General features: G+C 52.0%; 1 protein-coding gene across 4 annotated transcripts in view; it reads right to left on the minus strand.

Moving 5' to 3' along the window:
- Positions 1-5,807: 5,807 nt before the first annotated feature.
- The window catches only part of OSBPL2 (oxysterol binding protein like 2), a 36,422-nt gene continuing 24,598 nt past the window's right edge, over positions 5,808-17,631 (minus strand). For 3 of the 4 annotated variants that reach the window (XM_005214549.5, XM_059892450.1, XM_059892451.1), the window contains 9 exons: positions 17,181-17,278; positions 14,627-14,809; positions 12,962-13,069; positions 12,111-12,200; positions 10,613-10,736; positions 9,228-9,356; positions 7,899-8,022; positions 7,264-7,354; positions 5,808-7,017 (listed from right to left, as the gene is read on the minus strand). In XM_005214549.5, coding sequence (XP_005214606.1) covers positions 6,915-7,017; positions 7,264-7,354; positions 7,899-8,022; positions 9,228-9,356; positions 10,613-10,736; positions 12,111-12,200; positions 12,962-13,069; positions 14,627-14,809; positions 17,181-17,278 — 1,050 coding nt within the window. In that variant the 3' untranslated portion in view covers positions 5,808-6,914. 4 annotated transcript variants of the gene reach the window in all.

The following is a 17,631-nucleotide window of genomic DNA, read 5'->3' on the forward strand; positions in this document are numbered from 1 at the left end:
TCTGAGCCTCGGCACCTCCCCCAGGTGAAAGGCAAGGGCTGCAGTGACTGTGGGCGCAGGGAGGCTCGACAAGGAAGCTGGCGAAGAAGTGCCCAGACACCTCCTAAGGAGGGTGTACAGATGGCCTGATGTGCAGGAAAGGATGGTGCACAGCATTATTCATAAGGGAAATGCAAATTAAAACACATGGATTAGAATGGCTTAAAAAAGGAAAAGCGACAGTACTAAGTGCTGGGGAGTCTTTGGTGCTGGAAATACAAAATGGCCCAGCCACTTAAAAAAACCGTTTGGCAGGTGGCTTTTGTTGTTGTTTTCTTTTTCTTTAATTATAGATTTTCTTTTTTAGGGCAATTTTATGTGCACACCAAAACTGAACAGAAAGTACAGAGTTCCCACACACCCCGTCCAACAGCCCCGCCACCACCCACATCCCCCACCAGAGCTGTGTGTTTGCTACAATCCATGCTCAAACGCTGGAGAAGGAAATGGCAACCCACTCCAGTATTCTTGCCTGGAGAAGCCCATGGACAGAAGAGCCTGGAGGGCTACAATCCATAGGATCGCAAAGAGTCAGACACGATTGAAGCAATTTAGCACATACTCATATGTGGACACATCACGTCACCGAGTCCAGAGTTTATATCAGAGTTCACGCTCCGTCATACATCCACATGTTCAGACAAATGCTTAGCGACGTATGTGCATCTTTACAGTATCACACAGAGCATGCTCACCACCCTGAAAAGCTGATGTCCTCTCCCTGTCCGTCCCTCCCTCTTGCTTAATCCCTAGCAACCACTGATTTTTTTTCCAGTTTTTTATTATGGTAAAATGGCACATAACAGAAAGTTTACCGTCCTAATCGCTCTTTAAGTGTTGAGTTCAGTGGTCGTAAGTACATTCATAACGCTGTGCAGCTATCACCACCATCCATCTTCAAACTTCTCATCGGGGAAAACTGAAACTCCATCTCATTAGACACCGACTCCCCATCGCCCTCTTCCCCCAACCCACCACCATTCTACTTTCTGTCAGTATGAATTTGACTGCTCTTGGCACCTATCAAATTATACAGTACTTGTCTTTTGTGTGACTGGCTTTTTTCACTCAGCATAATGTCCTCGGGTTTCATCCATGTTGCAGCATGTGTCAGAATCCCCTTCCTAAGGCTGAGTAATCTTCCGCTGTAAGTATGTCTACACCACATTTTGCTTATGCGTTCATCAGTGCAGGGATGCTTGGGTTATTTCCACGCCTCAGCTATTGTGAATAATGCTGTTGTGAACATGACTTCCCGGGTGTAGCTCGTGGTAAAGATCCTGCCTCCCAATGCAGGAGACATGAGAGACCCTGGTTTAATCCCTGGGTCAGGAAGATCCCCTGGAGAAGGGAATGGCAACCCATTCCCGTATTCTTGCCTGGGAAATCCCACGGACAGGCTGCAGGCTGCAGTCCGTGGGGTCGCAAAGTGTCAGATACGACTAGAGTGACTAAGCACACACAAACATGACCGAACAAACATCACTTCAAGGCCCTGCTTTCAGTTCTTTAGGGGTAAATACTCAGAATGGAATTGCTGGATCATATGGTAATTCTATTTTTAATTTTTTGAGGAACTGCCATACTGTTTGCCACAGTGGCTGTACCATTTTATTCCTACTAACAGTGCACAAATCTTCCTGTTTCCCCACATTCTTGCCCAAACTTGTTTTCTGGATGTTTTGGTTTTTTTTATATACTGGCCATCCTAATGGGTGTGGTATCTCATTGCAGCTTTGTTTTTCATTTCTCCAGTATTAGTGATGTTGAACATGTTTTCACATGCTTATTGGCCATCTGTTTATCTTCTTTGGAAAAATGTTTATTCAAGTCCTTGCCTATTTTTGAATCAGCTTTTTTTGTTGTTACTGAGTTTTAGGAGGTCTCTGTATATTCTAGATATTAATCTGTTATCAGATGTTTGATTTGCAAATATTTTCTCCCACTCTTTGGGTTGCCTTTTTACTCTGATGCTAGTGTCTGATGCACAAAATATGTTTAAATTTTCATGAAGTACAACTTGCTTATTTTTCTTCTCTTGTTGCCTGTGTCTTTGGTGTTATAGCCAAGAAATAATTGCCACATCCAAAGTTGTGAGCTTTGTGTTCTATCTTTTCTTCTAAGAATTTATTGTTTAGGTCTCACATCTAGACCTTTGATACATTCTAATTTTTGTAAATGGTGTGAGGTCAGGGTCAACTCCATTCTTTTGCATATGATTGTCCAGTTTCCCAGCACCATGTGTTGAAAAGACCGTCCTCCTCTCTTGAAGCTTGCCATTAAACTGTGTATGTCGATAGTGATGATGGTTACACGATGGCGTGTCAACTGTACCCGAGGCTGAGTGTCACTGTGTATCAAGGTCTGAATTCCACTTCTTCCACTCACCTGCTCTGAAGCCCCAGGCAAGCCCGTCTTCCTGCACCCCCTCTTCCTCCTCAGTGGGCGGGACCAGATGGTAATTTTGGGGGTTAAGCACCCAGGACACCAGGCTCAGGCTCTGGCAGCCCTGGGTGCTCTGTGGTCCCCATTGTCAGACACGGTGGCCATGGTGGCGGCCCCACATCTATGTACCTGGGCATTCCCAGGGCATTAAAGTTGCATGAACAGTCTGTCCCTCTGCCCGGAACTCTTGTCGCTACTGGATAGCTCACCCTTCTGGAAAGCACACAGCCACTGGGCACCTCGAGCAGCGGTCGGGCACAGGGACCGCCAAGTCAAGCTGGCTGACACTGTGTTCTGGGTATTTCATTGCTTCTGGCAATGGGCTCCAGCCCCCGGAGAACCCACACCCCTTCCTCCCTCCTGCGTGCCCCTTAGCCCCCTCTTCACTGTAACAAGCAGTTTTCTGAGACAATCTGTTTGCTGGGCCAGTCCTACAGGACTACAGTCCAAACATCTGTCGCCTAGTCTCCAGGACACATCCACAGCCAATTTGCAGTCCTTTCCAGAGAGGCCAGAGCAGCAGACAGTGAAGAAGTGTTCAGTCCAAAACAAATGTCAGCTGCCGCCCTTTGCAACGAACTCTACTCAAAACCAGGGTTTAACATCTATCTCCACTGACCTGTCCAGTCCTCCCCCAAATCTGCGAATGACTGGTTCCGTTTACATGGACGAACGCTGACAGTTACTACATATTATAAAATTATGACAATAAAGCCACTTCATTACGTGTTTCTTGCCTGACCTTTTCCTGCTGCACGGATGGGATGAACTGTTCCTGCAGCGATGGAGGGAGGACCCTGTCTATGTGTTGTCGCCCTCTGCAGAGACCAGGGAGCCCTTCGCCAAGCCTCTGGTCCAGGACAGCCAGTTCAGACAGGGAGAGGAACAGGGCCTCCAGTCAAAGGCTGACTGTCCAGGAAACTTGTACCAGGAGATTTTGAAATGGTGTCTTCACTTTGTGAAACCCTTATGCTGAGAACACAGGATAGTGAAGCCCAAAGATGACGAAGATCGAAGGAAAGGCCGCCTAATGTCCTGCAGCGGGTTACAGGCCCTTCTGTCAAGGGACCTGATCTTCATGCCCACTTTGGACACAGGAAGGTCCTTCAGAAGATGAAACCAGGTCCAGCAGGAACTTTCTGTTGACTGGACTCTCCTGTGAGACTGACAGCTCTCCTCAGGGCACAAGGCTTCACTGAGCCACGCCTTCCCTCCTGGCACAAGGGTCGACAGGATGCGAGAGCTATCCTCACTTCTGATTTTTGAAAGCTTGTTAGCATTGTAAATGGCAACCCACTCCAGAATTCTCGTCTGAAGAACCACATGGACAGAGGAGCCTCGCAGACTCCTGTGTCCATAGGGTCGCAAAGTGTCAGACAGGACTGAAGTGACTTAACATTAGGATTGTAAATGATGTCTTCCTGGTGGATGCTCGAGGCGAACTTGTTCTCCCAGGAGCAGGTGTCCTGAAAGAAAGCCACCTGCCGCGGCAACCTGAGGGGCTGGCTGGCTGAAAGATTCTGGGCCTTTCTCTCATTCTGATTTCCTGGCCTCAGGGCCTGACAAGGATGGCGACGCCTCTGGCTGGACACCTCCACAATCACTGCAACAGGTGGCCGGCAGCATCAGCAAGGAGTGTCCGCACACCTAGAGGCCGTCAGCGTTGGGCTAGGTGCTTCTCCCCGAGTGTCGAGCAGGAGGATCCTTTCAGGAGCCCCAGCATCACCTCTGGGGACAAGGTCTGAAAGGGAGATACTGCTGAGAACACAGTCAGAGCTGATGCTCGGGACCCTGCTGGTGCCATTGCCAGCTCCGTTTGCCTGGGGAGGCTGTGATGACACCTGGTCATGTGTGGCCAATGCCCTGCACAGACCTGTGAGCCTATGAAGGAGCAGAGGTTGGCCCGGCACCTTCGTTTTCCCCTCGTGGAGCCACCGCACTGTGGGGTGGAGGGGCCTGGCCTTCACGGAAGCCTGCAGTGGCCACACACGGCACAGCCTATGAGGGCTGGGCCCGCTCCTCTGATGCCTTCCTGTGACTGGGGGCCACACCCGGTGAGGAGCCTGCCAGTGCTGGGGCGGCCCTGACCCTTGACCCCACCAGGGAGAGCAGCACCCAACCCGGAAGGGACCAGCCTGTGCGGCTCAGGGACCCAGACACTGCATTGGCCCCAGCCCTAGATGGCCTGAGAAGCCCAGCCAGCTCCAGTGTGTGTGCCCAGGTCCATCGGCCACCATGTCGCCTGCATGGCCGGCTCCCCAGTGGCTCTCAGAAAGTTCACTGAATCAATAGACACAGAACTGAACCTTCAGAGGGAGTGGAATCAAAGCCTGAAGGTCTTTGGGTGAAGTGGGTCCTACTTTTCATCCCACAAGGACATTCCAAGTTATAAGGCTGCTCTGAAAACCACCCAGGCCCTCCATCCAAGCCACGATCACACACTGGGGGCCCTCTACAAGGCCATGCCTCCCACACACCAGTCATGGGAGGTCGTCTCTAAAAAGCAAATCCCACGGAAACACTGTTATTAAAGAAAGACCCCTGACGTCCCAGTGCATCACGGTGGCCAAGCTGATGGGCAGCTCTGGTGCGTGTTGAAAACTCATGCCGCCCACGCTTTCTGGTCCCAGGCCATCCTGCCCTTTCTCCTTCCACTTGAGTCAGGCTTGAAGGAAGCGGTGGTGGGGACTACGCTATGGGATCTGACCTCGGGGAAGACTCAGGGATGCAGATGAAAGTGTCGGTTGCACGGTCATGTCCGACTCTGTGCGGTCCCACAGACTGTGTAGCCTGCCAGGCTCCTCTGTCCATGGGATTCTCCAGGCAAGAATACCGAAGTGGGTTGCCACTCCCTTCTCCAGAGGATCCTCCTGACCCAGGGACTGAACCTGGGTCTCCTACACTGCAGGCAGATCCTTTACCGTCTGAGCCTGCAGGGAAGTTCTCAGAGATGCAGACCTTGCAGAAAATTACTGGAGTGGTGAGAAACAGGACAATCCGTGAAAGCTGTCAAATTGCCCTCGACACCACTGCTCTAAACGTGCCCCGGGTCCCCCAGCCTTACATTCCCCGGAGAAGCAGTTTGTTTCCGTTGCCGGCCGCCACCAGGGGCACAGGACTCCCAATGCTAATGACCAGGTGTGTCAGCACCTCCTCTCTGCAGAACCTGAGACCACACACGCCTGGGGCCTCTGTGTGGTCTGGGGGCCTCTGCAGGTTCCGGGGACCCGGCCTGGGTCCCGCCAGGCAGATGCCCTGGAACTCGACCGTGGCATCATGCCTCCAGTTTCCAAAGCTACAGAATCAAGCCTTCAGAACAAGGGTTCACTTTTAAAAGTGTTTTAATTACAAATGTGGTTTTGAAGCCAGGACACACAATGCCGACACCCTCCTGCTGAGAACCCACACTGTGTACAGCTGCGTGTGTGTGCATGCATGCGCTTGTGCATGTGTGCACACGGCAGATTGTCTTCGAATCAAAGAGCTCTGCCACGGCCAGTGGTGTTGGCACCTCTACAGAAAGTGAACAGTCACAGGGTGTAGATGTGTGCGGAGGCGGACACGCACAGTGGTGAGGACACCCCCGAGGCGGGTCACACATGCATGACAGGGACAGGTCGACTGTCGTGCGTGCAGGACTCACTCTGTGTGAGGGCGTGGCCTGCAGCGAGGGGGAGCCCCAGGGACCAGAGGGCTGGGCGCCATCTGGGAACGACTGGTCAGAGTTTCTGGCCACCCTCGTTGTCATGGTAATGCTTCATTTTGGACAGTGTAAAGTGGTGATTAATGCCTATCTTGCTCTTCAGCAAAGTATTATTCAAGTAGTTTGAACTTAAATATTTTCAAAGTAATCTTTACATTATTGAAGATTGATAAAAAATACAAACTCTGACAACTTTTCATTTCATTCAATCGGCTGCTTTGAAAACCTCCACTTCTGTGTTACCGTGATCTAGAAAGCAATTCCTGGCCTGTATAAGGCTCCTGGTGGGACTTTTCTCAAGATCCATCTTTTCCTGTTACTGGTTCAGTTTTAAAATACTTTCAGAAACCCTTTGCCACTGCATTACGAAGAGGAATATGGACCCTTCCCATTACTTCCTTTATTTATAACTTTTTGTAATGAAGAGGGTGCTGTACTCTACGCCAGCCCAGCTTGTCCTGTCACATAAAGGGAACTGTAAAGACTGTTCCTTCTCAAACCTTAATGGAAACATGATGATCCCAAGGGAAGTTTTATGAAGAGGCTGCAACAGTAGTAAAATGTTTGGCAATCAAAAGTTAATTAGAATTAAATCCTCAACCAGGGACGATGCGATCTCCATGAACAGTCATGAGAAAAGCTGGTTTCTGCCGTGGCAGAAGCTCAGAGCAGCCGCTTGACGGAGTCCAGCCTCTGGGTCTCCAGGTCTGGGGGCCAGTCCGGCCTCTCAGTAGATGTCGGGGCAGCCTGAGAAATCCCGCTCGAAGTAGCCCCCTGCGTACAGCCAGTCGGGGGTCCCAGTGTACGGGTTACTGCCTCGGTGAAACCACCTGCGACACAGAGCAGGCGGTCAGGAGGCCAGTGGACTGTTCTCCACTTGGGATCGTGGCCCCTCCAGTCAGCACTGTCACCTTGCATGTCATCTCATGTGCAGCCCAGGCTGTAAGCCGCTGACTCGTGGGACACAGGGTAGCTTCTGCTCAGCCCCAGGAGGGCCTGCAGCCCCTCCTCACTGCCCCCAGGTGGGTGGGTCTGTGCCTCCCCCGCCCCATCCCCATGGCCGCCGGGTGCCTCACCGCGTCTGCCACTCAGCCTCCTCCCGGGCCCGCTCCCTCCGGGCCTCCCTCTGCTTCTCCTCCAGCCGCTCCTTCTCCTGGCTTGCCAGATCTAGGTGCAAGCACGGGGCAGGTCAGGGATCAGGGTGACAGGCAGAGGTGAGGCTGAGAAAGTGGATGAGGGACACCCCACACACCCCCCACCCAACCCCAGGTGGGAACCATAGGCAGTAAGTGTGTGGGAAACCAGACCCAAGCCCATGGCCAGGCCCAGACCCCAGGGCAGCCAGCGGCCCACAGAGGGGCCGTGGGGTAGGAAAGGCACAGGGGGGACCCTCCACACCAGAGACTTTCAAATAACAGCTTCTGAAATGTAACCTTACTGTCTGTTGAACCTAGTAAGAAAATCGGGGACTTGTATAACATTTTGTATATATTCTCTTTCATTTCATTTTTCTAGTAACTTAATCTTATTTTATTTATAAAAGAAGTGGCCTGCAGCAAACTAGAAGCTTTACAACTCTTGCCCACAGATGGTTTGAGAAGCACGTCGAGAAGATATGACGTGTGTTCAGTTAACAGGGATACGTTCCTGCCCTGCACCACCCGCGTGGCCAGGGCTGGGCGCCCAGTCAGCCCCCAATGCGAACACGCACCCATGTTGCCATTCTCCATGCCGCGGATGTCAGGGCGTAGCCGGCAGTCGGTGGGGGCCAGGATCTTCTCCATGCCCGTCTCTAGTTCATTGAGACTCACCGTGAAGCTAGTGAAGTTGTACATCTGCGGGGCAGGCACAGAGTCGTTACTATAAATGATACTCTTTTCCACACTTGCCTGGGTCTCCTAGGGGGCTCATCCTCTCCACCCCCACAGGAGGCACCCAGATTCTCACTGTGACATCCGACCTGCACGTCTGTCTCCTCATGCCCCAGGGGTCTGAGAAGAATCTCTATCTCAACCCCTTTGTGGTGGGGTCTGCCGCCTCCTGATACCCAGACCTGGGGACTTGCCTCCCTCTGGCCACTTCTGCTCTGGCCCCGAAGCCTATCTCCACAAGTGGCTGGAGGGGCCCCTGGTTCCTCAAATGACCCCATGGTTCCCCATGTCATGCACAGTAAGAGAGGAGATTGGATCCTGGCTGCTCCCTGGCCCAAATGCGGCCCTACGGCCAATGGCCCTGGCTCCCTAGTCCTTGCTCCATGTACCCGTGTCCCCAGGAGGCCCGCCTCCAGCCCATTAGACAGGTCACTCTGCTGTGTGGGGTTGGGGTCCTTGCCTATCTGTCCTTGGGCTCTACTCCCAGGGACCTGGACCCACCTACTCCAACCCAGTAAATGTTCACTGAACCAAAGAAACGGATATGATTTCTAGTTTTTACTGTGTGTGTGTGTGTATGTTTTTTAAACAGATTTTTCTCCATTATCTTATAATTTGTATTCCACTGAAACTGCAGTCGTGGCTGTGCTGATAATCGTGGCTGATAATCTATTTATCACTGAATGTTTGTTTCCTTTATTTTGCACAGGCTGTGGCTTTGCTTAAAGGATGTAACAAAAATTTTTAAAAAATCTATGATACACTGTATATATATTTTATATATAAATAATATAAAATTATAATATAGTAAAATGAAATTTACTATGTATTTATCATATAATTATTTTATATAAACATTACTGTATGTAATATAATAATTTTACCATAGGTAACAAAATTATAAGTGCAATTTTCCAAAACAAATATCGAAACGCATTTAAGGACTGAAATTGACAAGTCAAAAAATTCTCTCTCGAAACTGGTTTGGAAACCCTTTCGGTCAGACACAGCTGGTGTAGACACTGAGGGTTCGCAGTGTAACCAGGTCCTGAGGTGTGTGTGGATGCCTGAGCTGAGTGCTGGAGGGTGGGGGTCATAGGGCTCGGAGGGCAGGGAGCCCCAAGGGTGACAGGATGACTGGGGGCCTGGCTAGGGCCGGGGGCACAGACCTGAGCGGAGTTGGGGGGCCGGGTATTGACTCTCCAGAGTAGCTTGCTGCCTGGAATGACCTGCACCGTCTCCTGAGACTCGGGCACACTGTCCGCTACATTGCAATCAGCCTTCTCAGGGCCGTCGTCCTGAAAGACACAGCACCCACTGCCCCCGGAGCCCTGGCAGACCCTCCCAAGCCCCCGAGAGGGCAGCAGGCACCACGCTCCTGGTAGGGGGGCCCATGTGGCCTCCTGAGTGTGATTGGATGGGGCGACACCTCCTCAGGTAGCCAAGGGCGCCCCCAAGTGGTCCTCTCCCCCAACGCTGCCCTTCTGCACGTGTGGTGACTTCAGGGTGTCTCAGCGTCTCTAGACTAAGCTCTCACTTGGGGTCACATCTCAATAGAAAAGTACAACTGCTACTTCCTTTTCAAAAGCAGTGGGACCTGGAGAAGAAGAGTGGCTTTTAGTTAGCTGTGAGGGAGATACTTAATTACAACGAGCACAGCCTGGCAGTCTTCCCCGCCTGCGGGTTACGCGGTGTGGTGCCAGAAGCTAAGTGAAGACACAGGGCAGCGGTCTGCACCCCCACGAAATGCTCCCTCCTTGGGACGTCACCCCGAGGGGCAACACAGCCAAGCAAACGCACTAAACATGTCAGCAAACAGATTTAACATCTGCTCTATGGTCTTCAAATGGAACTTTACTTTTTTTTTTTTTTAGTTTAAAGGAGTATTTTTAGAAAAGATGTCTAATAGCACCTGTGAAATATTACAACATAAAAACCAACAGGGACGTCCCAGGCAGTCCAGTGGCTAAGACTCTGAGCCTCCCCTATAGGGGGCACAGGTGTGACCCCTGGTCAGGGAACTGAGTTCCCAGACGCCACATGCCTAGTGGCTTGGCCCAAAACAAAACAAGAAACAATAACAATCTCAGCAGAAGTTGAATATTCTGTTAAACAGATACTGAACACCTCAGGTTTGGTACATTCTAATTTATCATCTAGAAAAACATGACACCTCTCTTGAACTATTGCCTCTAGTCTTAGGCTCAAGAAGAACTAGTCTTAAGACAATCAGTATTGGATTTTATCACCTGGAACTCAGAACTAGAAATGCAGAAAGGACATCCACTTGCTTATCTACTGGGTCTCAGCTAACAAGGTGCGGGGACAGGAGAGGTATCAAGAAATATCCAGAAGGAAATGGAGGCACCCTCTGATTCTGCCAGGTAGAGGGGTGGGTAGAGGCACCCCAGCACCTGGCCATCCAGAATCAGGTGGACAGGCACCTTCGCTCGGAGAGACAGGTTCTGTAACCCACCCCTCCAGCTGGACCACCAAGGCACCGCCTGGCCAGGCCCCGCACCCTCGCTGGGGACCCCCCACGGCAGCCCCGTACCGGCTTCGTCTTCCGCAGGGAGTCCCCTCTTCTTTCCTGCTTCCTGAAGGACTCGTATGTGACAGGGTCTATGCCCCACAAGCACTCCGTCCACTTGCCATAGATCACGAAGAGCTTCTTTTTGCTGGAGGGAAAGGGAATTTTTAAAAGCAAGTAACAGTGATCATCAACCGTTCATCCAGAAATGCAGCCCCCTAACCTGACCCAGAATCAATCTTCATCATCAGTCTTGTAAACCCTAGGGTACTGCTGGTGCAAACATGCAGACGGAAAGCTCCATTTCAGTATCGCCACTCACAGCTTTCAGACTAACTCTTCACACTCCTTTGCCAAAGCAGGAAAGAGAAAACAAGGGCACAAGAACCTGAAGGGCTGCGGGAGGCAGATGGGGTGAGAACAAGTGTGTAACATAACACCCTGTGAGCCTGATTGTCGTTTTTTAAATATACTACATCTTTTAAGTACCATGTGTCCTGCAGCCCCTTCTCTATGTCCTATAAACAACCCTCCCCACATCCAGCTGCCACTGCCTCTTCAGCTCCATAACCTGGAGTCAGACCCCCATCACTGTCCGCCCACAGCCTCCAGAAAGGGCGCTCTGCCTGATTCCCAAGGAACAATGCATGCTGTGCCTTGTTCTCCTTTCCTGCATCTTCCTGGGTGAGCAGGGAGTTGACCATGTGCTCCTGGAAGGCTGTGCTGGCAGCCGAGGGCCATGCTGGGAGGGCACCTGTGCTTCAGAGGCTGGGCCTGGAGGGTGGCAAGCGGGGACACATGGCCAAGTCCTCTCTGTCCAATTTGGGATGGAAAACCAGAAACTCGGAGCTGGGCTCCGAGGGGCCCAGCAGGGGAGTGTCCACTGCTGCAGCCCACGTCTGTGGGCCAGCTGACCACGGTCTCCCTCTGGGCTGATTCTGCAGGGCTGGCCAATGCCAGTCTCCCTAACAGGACTGCTGTCCTGTGAAGCCATACACCAAGTCCCAAAAGATTTCAAGGGGCGAAGTGGTCAGAGTCTTAAGTCTAAGGGATTTGAACAGGTGAACATCTGACACCCAACAGAGTGGGACAGAGCAAAAGTACCCGCTGCTTTACACTAGGAACTATTTTTACCTGAAAATGTACATATTTTAGGAGCTAAAAGGAATCTTATGGCTGTTATGTGGTCCAAGTTACTTGATGGAAAAAAAAAGAGAGAGAAACTGAGACCCAACACATAGTGTAACTAACCCAAAGTGGGGAAGAATCCCCCAAACTTGTTAAAATACTACTGATCATTTCTCTGCTCACAGAAACTTGAACAAGTCCCAGATTTCCCAACAGGAGCGAAAAAAATCATGTGGAAAAGGATGCCCATAAACGCGTGTTTGGGTTTTGCCTGATAACCATACTGAGCCCAGGAGAGAGAGTGAAACATGAGGTCAGATTCTAAAACCACGACTTCTGCAGAAGACGCAAGCACCAACTAGGCACCTGTGACCCGATCTGCGCGGGGATCTACCTTTTGTCTTGAATGTACCCCTCCACTTTGTGAAGTTCTTTCCCAAACAGTCCACACGGTTTAAAGTGAAGCACACACTTATCTCCAGTCCTGCAGGGAAGACAAACACAGGCTTCTGCTGTGGATGGGAAATGTCAAGAAAAGGCGAATTGAGGGGGTAGGGAAAGAGAGAAGGAGAGAGAGATGGAGGGGGAGATACAGAGGGAAAGACCGAGAGTGAGGGGAAGATGAGGAGATAGCAGGGGAGAGAGGGGAGCAAGCAAGAGCTCGTACAAGGGCTCCCCAGGGCGGGGCAGCATCAGGACTGCATGGACGGCCCAGGGACCTTTCCAGGGGACAGAAAGCTTCAAGTACTGCCTGGTGCTGATGGTTACACAATTCGGTAGATTTACTAAAAGTCATTTACATGTCTACTTTAAATGGGTGGATTTTATGACATGTAAATTATATCTTAACAAAGCTGTTAAGAAACAAAGCAAACCAGCCATGAACTTCGAGGAATAAGGCCTGGCAGACTGGACAGTGGTCACTGTTTTCACCAGAAGATCACACCATTCTTGAGTGTAGTTTAAAACTTCCAACTAAATCAACCACTGTGACTAAAAACACAGAAATAACAACACGGAGCACTAACGACGACTTTGACCAGTGCCAGCCAGAATCAGATCCAACCGCAGCACGTGTGTTGTCTCGCGGCCAGTATGGCCCATCTGGAAGCTGAGCTCGCTGGGGACCAGGGAGGGCCTTGGGGGCTGAGGGTGGCATGAATACACAGCTGAACGCCAACGGCCAGTGCTCTGGGCGCCCCATCGCCACCCTGACTCGCAGCATCTCAGCATTGGGCCCGTTACCTGTGGTTTAAAATCTCCACTGTCCCATACTGCTCTATCCAGAGCTTGCCGATAATCACGTTGTGGACACAGCACGTAGGGTTGGTCCAGGTGTATGCTTCCTTATGTCTGAAATACGCCAGAGAACAGAGACACCGCGTGACCCTAGAAGCTAAGTCCCAGACAGAATCACACCATAATGGACTGAAAGCCGCAGAAGGGCATAGCACAGCTTTGAACTCCCGAGCAGTGGCTACGTCTTTAGCATTCGTTTGAAATGTCCTTTGTAGTATCAACAAAGCTTTCTATTTAAACGTGGAGACAAGTTAATCAGCAATAAAAGGCTGCAACAAAGGCAAGAGGTTTCCTGTGAAGTTGTCAACAGAACAGCCCTCTTACATCCCCGCCCTGCCCTGTGGGAACCACGAGGTCCCTAGCGAGCCTGGGCCCTGGGCCTCTGGGGCCAACATGAGGCGGGGTGGGTCCTGGGGTGCAAATGCCTTTCCCATCAGTCACCTGTTCCCCAGGTGGGCTTCCTCAAGGAGAAAAGAAACCTCACAAACGGGCGGGGAGCAGAGGGCCAGACCCATGTGTCAAGGGAGGCTGTGTCGGAGCCACAGTTGAGGGCAAAAAAAGGCCCAGGGCACAAGCATTTCACGAGGAACACTGGAAACTTCTTGAATGTCCTGGGAACCAAAAGCGTTCATTGACAGGGCTTGCAACTCTGCAGGTTGCAACTCTCCCCACCCTTAAAAGCCAAGAGCAGGTGACCAGGAGGGGCTGCCCCGGTCTGACCCAAGATGCAAGGGTCTGGGGTGGAGACTGGGGAGCCCACACGCCTCTGGCCAGGTGGGGCTCACAAGAAACACAAATGCCATACAAAGCTCCCACGGAGCTGCAGGCAGCGAGGCTCGTGCTTCAGGGAGGCAGCTGTGCCCCTTGGTCTGGACCGTCCACAACGGGTTTGCAGTGCCAGGCGGCTGCTAGAGACTCGGTTTCTGCCTGGAGGGTCTTTGATCAACGTCAGATTGGGCATGTCTGGATTTAAATCGATTTAAAGGTATGCATGCATCCTTGAAGACGGCCCCTCCATTCTCCTCCCCTCCTGGAGTTCAGACCCTAGACCACAGCTGGTCTGTGTGACCACAGCATGTGCACATAGGCTGTGGTCATTTCTGAGGTCAGGTGATGAAGGACACGTCTATCCTTGGGCACCCATCCTTGGTCCCTAGCTCTGGGGGGTGCCCGTGTCCGGCCGCACAGCTGTGCAGAGCAGGGGGGTGGCAAGCAACCCTGGCCTCTGCCAGCGGCCAGGGAAGAGAGTGCGGGAGCAGAGGCTCTGCCTGGTTGTCTTCAGGGGTTCATCCAGCCTGCACCCCAGCTGCACCAGCACAGAACCCCAACAGAGCCCCCACATCACCCCCAACACCAGGCGAGGACAGGATTGTTTCAGGCTCTGAGCTGGGCTGTCACACAGCAGGGGACGACGACCACAACCAGGGACTGAACTGCAGAGACCAGGGAGAAAAAACAGGACCCAACCCAATCCTGTAAGGAGCACACCCCCTGCCCCAGGAACCACCACCCCAACGAGGCCTCCAGGCTCCCTGGAGGAGGGTCCTGCGCTGCAAGGCTGCCCGCCTGGCTGCCCACCACGGCCCCTGCACCGCACAGCTCCCTACTCACTTGAGCAGCTCCAGTGTGATGGTGCCGCGGGGCTCTGCTTCCACGCTCTTCCCCCAGAACTTGAGCTTCGGATAGATGGAGCCATGAAACAGGAAGTCCTGGTGGAGGCCCTCCGAGTAGAACGCACTGATTGGGGGGTGGTGGCTCACCTGCTCGGATATGAATCTAAACCCTAAGTCTTCCCTGGAAGCAAAAATGAGGAAAAGAAAGGAAGGGGCAGGAGAGACAACCAGAGGACCTTGTGAGTGACAGCAAAGCCCATAAAGTCGGCCCAGCACCCGCCTCCCCAGGGAAGCCCACAACTCAGCACCTGCATGTGGGATGGAGGACCCACAGAGCCCCTGACCCCCATGTTTGGGAGGGGTGCTGGGATAAGGGGACCACACATGCTGTCTCATATGGCAGAAACAACCAGCGCGGCTCTCCAATGTCACACGTGGCCTAATACTGACCACAAAAACACGCACACGCACACACATGCACACGCACACACACACACGCGCGCACGCACACACTGTGTCCCGGGGCCATCACCAACACACAAAACAAGCAGCCCTGCGGAGAGGCCCCCTGCCCTGACCCCCTGCCCACCCCGGTGCTCTTAGGGCCAGCAACTCAGAGGCCCGACAGCAAACTGTCACCTGACTTCTCCAGGGATGCCCACTGCCCAGTAAACCCAGAGGAGGGCTGTCCAGCCTCCTTTCAAGGCTCCCAGGATGTTTGTGATGAAATGTCTTATGTCCCAAGATATTCCTGGCCAAGAAGTAGGATTTTTAGTACACTCTCTTTTTCAATAAAAATGTCAGTTTTTAATTGTTCCAGAACTCTGAATACACCTACAGCTATAGTCATTAAAAATTATAAAAGCTCAACCACATAATTACTAACTTAACTGGAATCAGAATTTCCAATCATTACAGAGGAAGGAAAGTTGAAAAATTAGATTTTAAAAGGTTGCCTACCAAGGTATGTAATTTACAAAATGAATACTTGTCTAAGAACAGAAAGTGTTATTTTTAGTTATCCATGAGCAAGCTCTAGGGACAAAACGATACTGGTGAGTGGCCAGTTTAGTTACATTGCCCAAACAGGAAGATAGCTGTCTAACACGCGTGGCACACGGCAGACACCGGAAGTGTGATTGGGAAGTTGCGGCCTGACACGAGTGTAGAGAGTGTGTCAGTGTTCCCTACCAGTCCATGAGGCTGGTTCAGCTGAACTATGCTCTGAAAGAGACCGACGCTGGGCTGTCGCTACATTCAGCGCCTTGGAGGGCTTGCATGCTTTTAACCCCCTGCTTGCTTTCTGTTGTCTGGATTCTTAATGTACTGTGCTTTGATTTCTCTTTTCTGATATTTCAATGATGCTCTTAATACGCACAAATGCTGAAAACTATCTAACAGCTACATAAGGGCAGAATCTCGAATACTGGACTAGAGTATGCTGACCAGAGGGAGGAAGCTCTTGCTCAAGAGGAATATCTAAGAAACATCTCCACGAATTCCAGATACAAGTGTCCCCCTGAGACTGACCCTCAGGCCAGCCTTCCCCTGCCTGGGCTTCAGCTTCCCTGTCTCTCAAAGGAGAAAGCTGTGCCTACGGTCCCTCTTGCTGTGACCTGCCACAGCCCCAGACCACCTGCTGTACTCCTGTCATTTACAAGGCTCCTGGCAGCACACAGCATGCTTTCTCCTAACTTATCTGGCTTTCTTGAAGAAAATGACATGTGGAGAAGGGGTCCTCCAGCACCCAGTGCCAGCCAGCCTCTAAAGCACACTAAAACCCAGGAGGACCCCACACAGACCCTGTGCACAGAGGGGCCGCTGCTGAGCCATCCAGGACGAGCCAGAGAAGGTGGAATCTGAAACTGGCATGAATGCTGCCTCCCCACCTGGGAAGAGATGCACGTGCAGGCTGCCTGCATCACCAAGATGACAACTCCTCCCCGGACGGGCTGAAAGCAGGGCTGACACGCACACCTCCGCAAACAGTGTAAACTCTGACACATCTGAAGGGCCTATTCTCAGCCGCCTAGCATCCCCACAGCCCAGCATCATCTACTCACCACAGCAAAGACTCAACCATTAACAACACATATGCACAGAAGGACCCAAGAACTACAGCCAGAAGTTTGTGGTTCTTTGAATCCAAGATTAGTCACACAGTACACCACTGTTTTATAAAGATGCTGCAAATTACAGTAGGCCACGCAGACATGCCCACACACACAAGCACCCAGCAGCACTACACCCCGCCATCCCCTCTCTGCTCCTGAACCTAACCTACACGTTTAGGTTAGGTCCTGAGCCTAAACCACACATTCTGGCCATCCCCTCTCCATTCCTGAACCTAACGCAGTCTTCGGTTTCAATTCGGTTTCTCACCAGGGTTCTGTTATGCCATTAACACAACACCTCTCTAAAGTGAACCATTTTTCCACCCACAGGAAGCCCCTCAACTCAGCCGCCTGGAGACATCCATGCTGCACAAGGACCCTCCTCATCCGTCACCAGAGTCCTGTGCCCAAGACACCACGAGGGCCCCATCTGCTTACCTGATGAGCTCATACGTCTCCCCCAGGAGCGGGTTGAAGGGCTTGCCGGTCCTCTCCCACTGGGAAGCCACAGCTGAAACCGCGAAGGCGGCCACAGACTGGAAGCAACCACAGGCCAGTGAGGGGGTGGCGACCATGAGGACGTGCGAGCCAAGGGCTGGGTGGCGCCCAGACACGCGCTTGGGGTGACTTCTCAGTCTCCCACTGGTAACGCGTGTGAAACCACAGAACTTCCGGGGAAATGCTGTTTATCACCCACCACTTCCTCAAAGCCACAGAAAGCAGGAACTCTGCCATCTCCCACCCCAGTTGGGGCCTGCCCTGCAGGCCGTCTATCACACATGTGCACACACTCGCATGGGACGGTGGTGCTGAAAGGACCCAAGAGGGGCCAACTGCCAGCCCCACATCCCCCTGCAGCCCCACAGGCCCAACCGACAGGAGGCCAAGA

The sequence above is a fragment of the Bos taurus genome, chromosome 13, assembly GCF_002263795.3.
Source record: "Bos taurus isolate L1 Dominette 01449 registration number 42190680 breed Hereford chromosome 13, ARS-UCD2.0, whole genome shotgun sequence".
Classification (NCBI taxonomy): Eukaryota; Metazoa; Chordata; class Mammalia; order Artiodactyla; family Bovidae; genus Bos; species Bos taurus.